This window comes from Tupaia chinensis, unplaced genomic scaffold (genome assembly GCF_000334495.1).
Source record: "Tupaia chinensis unplaced genomic scaffold, TupChi_1.0 Scaffold000226_1, whole genome shotgun sequence".
NCBI lineage: Eukaryota > Metazoa > Chordata > Mammalia > Scandentia > Tupaiidae > Tupaia > Tupaia belangeri.
The window spans coordinates 4799343-4802668 of record NW_006159701.1 but is presented as its reverse complement, the minus strand read 5'-3'; the positions used below and the strand labels follow the sequence as shown (position 1 = coordinate 4802668).

At 55.5% G+C, this 3326-nt stretch overlaps 2 protein-coding genes across 5 annotated transcripts in view; one reads left to right on the top strand and one right to left on the bottom strand.

Moving 5' to 3' along the window:
• The window catches only part of ZMAT5 (zinc finger matrin-type 5), a 40785-nt gene extending 39192 nt beyond the window's left edge, over window positions 1–1593 (top strand). For all 4 annotated transcript variants that reach the window (XM_027771602.1, XM_006147906.3, XM_027771603.1 and 1 more), the window contains one exon: window positions 1363–1593. In XM_027771602.1, the coding sequence (XP_027627403.1) occupies window positions 1363–1492 (130 nt within the window). In that variant the 3' untranslated portion in view covers window positions 1493–1593. The remainder of the gene's footprint in view (window positions 1–1362) is intronic.
• A 284-nt stretch (window positions 1594–1877) lies between these two features.
• CABP7 (calcium binding protein 7) overlaps window positions 1878–3326 on the bottom strand; it is a 12887-nt gene continuing 11438 nt past the window's right edge. Inside the window, exon 5 of the mRNA XM_006147907.3 lies at window positions 1878–3240. Within this exon, the coding sequence (XP_006147969.1) occupies window positions 3113–3240 (128 nt within the window). The 3' untranslated portion in view covers window positions 1878–3112. The remainder of the gene's footprint in view (window positions 3241–3326) is intronic.

Sequence of the window (3326 nt, the reverse complement as noted above, 5' to 3'; positions counted from 1 at the left end):
TATAAGGCCTTAAAAAAAAAAAAAAAAAAAAAAAAAAAAAAAAAAAAAAAAAAAAAAAAAAAAAGAGAGGGCACATGCACTAGAAAGAGAGAACCCCCCACCCAATGAGGCCTGGTCACACCACAATCCTTTTTCTCCCAGTTCTCCATCCTGTTAAAATCTTGGTCATGTGTATACACCTGGCATATTTTCTAAGCCACTGGGGCCAGGACTCAAACCCTGATCAGCCATGTGAGATCCGGTTCCTTCTGTACAGAGATTAATTGCTGTGTCACAGGGCCAGTCCTGTGTGAGGGTCCTTGAGGTCTGTCTAGGCCATGGTGTCTAGCCCAGAATAGTCTCTAATCAGGAAGAACTCTTGACATTGCAGTTTGTCATTCAGCAAATAGTTGCTGGGAGGCCTCCTGGCACCAGGCATGGGGGTGCAGACAGACCCGACCCCTACCCTCTGGCTCCACTCTCTAAGAGCTCCAGTCCCCCCAGAGAGACAGATGAGCCCAGGTGTGTTCAAAGTGCTCAGAGGTTCGAAGTGCTTTGTAGCTGAGAAGGGCATTGCGGGCCGGGACCAGGAGCCAGAGGGGTCCCTGAGTCTAGAAGGATCTGAATGTGGAACAAGTGGAGGGGTGAGGAGGAGGGTGCCCTGGCTGGCACAGAGGACACCTTTCCAAGGGTGGGCACTTCAAGCGGGCCCTGGGATCTTGGGGATGTGGCTTGGCAGGGCAGGTGGACACTGAGGAAGAGGAGAGTGAGTAGCATGAGAAATGAGGCTTTAAAAAAATTTTAGACAATATTTTTTTCTGATTTCAAAGGCTTGCGTGCTTGTAAAACTTTCGAAAAGTATAAAGAAGTAAAAAAATCACCCATAATTGCACCACTCAGATAGAAGCACTGTTAAAATTTTGCTGTGTCTTCCAGGTTTTTGCTTTATGCATTTATATATGTTATATATCTTTAAACAAAAATAGTATCATGCTATATACATTATTTTATAAGCTGCTTTTTCTCCCTCATCACATAGTATGTCTTTCCTTGTCAGTGCATATAAGTCTGCCTTAATTTTTCACGCAGGCTGCATAGCATCTTTGCTGTGAACGTGCATATGTATTTAATCAGGCCCTCACAGGTGGACACCAAGGCTCTTTCCATGGCTTTGCGGCCATTCTTGTAGCTCCATCTCCATCTCCAACCCAGCTTTTCCCTGGGCTCAATTCCTGGAGGTCTTCATGTTTTCAAGCCTCTGCCTTCCAAAATGTCATGCAGGCAGCTGACCCTCTCCATAGCTGGGGTGGTGGGGCAGGTGAGCTGAGGGCAGGAGTTGCTCCTGGGCCCCTACTCTAATTCTTTTCCCATCTCCTCCTCTAGGGCCGAACCTATCAGAGCCACCATCTTCCAGTACCCTGTGGGCTGGCCGCCTATCCAGGAGCTTCCCCCTTCCCTGCGGGCACCCCCACCTGGAGGGTGGCCTCTACAGCCCAGAGTCCAGTGGGGCTGAGCCCCTTACCTTACCCCTGCCTGGTCCCCTTGACCCTCCTGACCTGGTCAGCTCTCTCAGTCCCAATAAAGACAAGGAGGCCAAGCCTTCTTCCTGCTGCATCCCTGGAGCCTCCAAGACTCTCAGCCTCACATTAGTGAGTCTCAGGGGTTCCCCCACCAGGTGCTGCCCTGGCGCTCCATCTGTGCCAGGCATCTCTACCCTCTTCTCCACCTGCCTACCCTCCCCCATGGGATGTCTTGAGAAAATGGGTGAGAGAACTTCCAGATGCTTATAAAGAAAGTCTGTCACCATGGTGGTCTGGCTGTGCTTCCCCAGCCTGGCGCTCTGAGCTCTGGGTTCCATCAGGCCCCTTATCAGAGGGAGGGCAGGGCTGGAGAGAGACGAGATCCTCTCCAGGTGGTCCGTGCTTGCTGCCCTTCTCCCTTGGGGGCCAGTGGGGCTCAGCGTGGATAGAGGGTGTGCCTGCGTCGTTGTGCCGTGGCCCCCATGAGAAGCGGCTCCAGGTCTGAGGGGAGAAACCCAAAGACTCCACCTGTGTCCCAGCCCCGGCAGACCCGAGCCCTAGCACACTGCAGCCCCACATGGGCCTACACTGAGCTGGCACCCAAGCATTTGAGAGGGTGCCACTAGAGAGGAGAAGGAGCTGTCTCTGGCCTGGAGGGTATGTGGGAGGGGAGACCCAGGAGGGCAGGCCCTGGGCCTGGGAGAGTGCCTTGGCTGAGCTGGGCATGGGGATCCTCCCGAGGTCTGTCCCAAGAGGTCCCCTGGCCAGTGATGAGGAGATCACACAAGCCACCCAGGCTGTTTGAGGCCTCAGGCACCAGCTCTGCTGCCTTCCCTGGGTGCTCTACAGTCCTTGGTTCTGCGCTGGGGTGGCAGATAATGTGGCCTCTAGTCCCTAGGCCTCAAGTGGAGAGCCCAGAAGATAAAGGGGGCCACGGGGCTGCCTCAAGTGAGCTCCTCCATGAGCTTCTGCCCTTCCTGAAAATCCCTGTTGACAGGGAACCGAGGCCAGAGCTCAGGCCCTCTGAGCCTCAGTTTCTTCACCTATGAAATAGGCTGACTCTGGCCCCAGTGGGTACATGAAGGAGGGTTGGGTTTGGGTCTAAGGAGGGTCAGAGGAAGGACCCAGGAGACCAGAGCCCTCAGATCATGCTCAGGAGCAGGGTCTAGAAGACTCCAGCCCCACACCCTTCTCCAGGAGGAAACTTCTGCCTCTACCTCCTCCGCCCTGCCTGCAGCCCTGGACAAACCTCAGGGGTCAGGGCTGGGTTTGGCTGTGTGACCCTGGGCAGGCAGGTACAGTAACTGGGTCTTGGGAGTTCCTGTACAAACCCCTCCTTCATTTCCCAGGAGCCCCTGGACTGCAGAAAGAGCACTACATACAGGCCAGATGGGGGCACAGGCAAGGTGTAGGCAGGACTTGGGGCTGTCTACAGAGCTGCCACCCGGCCCTCCACAGCCAGGCCATGGCTCCATGCAAGGCACGTGGGGTGGGTGGGGTGGGGTCGCCTGACGTCCAGGCCCCAGAGTACTCGCAGGTGGTGGCCCAAGGAGCCAGACGAAGGAGAGGGCCGCGGGTGGCGTGGTGTGGAGCGGCCCGGGCACCGCATGCGCCTACTTCATGCCGCTGCGCAGCACCTGGTTGGCCGCAATGAGCATGACGCTGATGATGAAGGCGATGGCGAAGGCGCAGATCAGACTCTTGCGCACACACGTCTGGCGGATCTGCTGGTTGGAGCAGGCTGTGGCCACCCACCGAGAGCATCAGGCAGCAGGGAGAGACAGAGAGGACAGCAAAGCGATGGAATCAGGAGCTGACTGCGCGTGG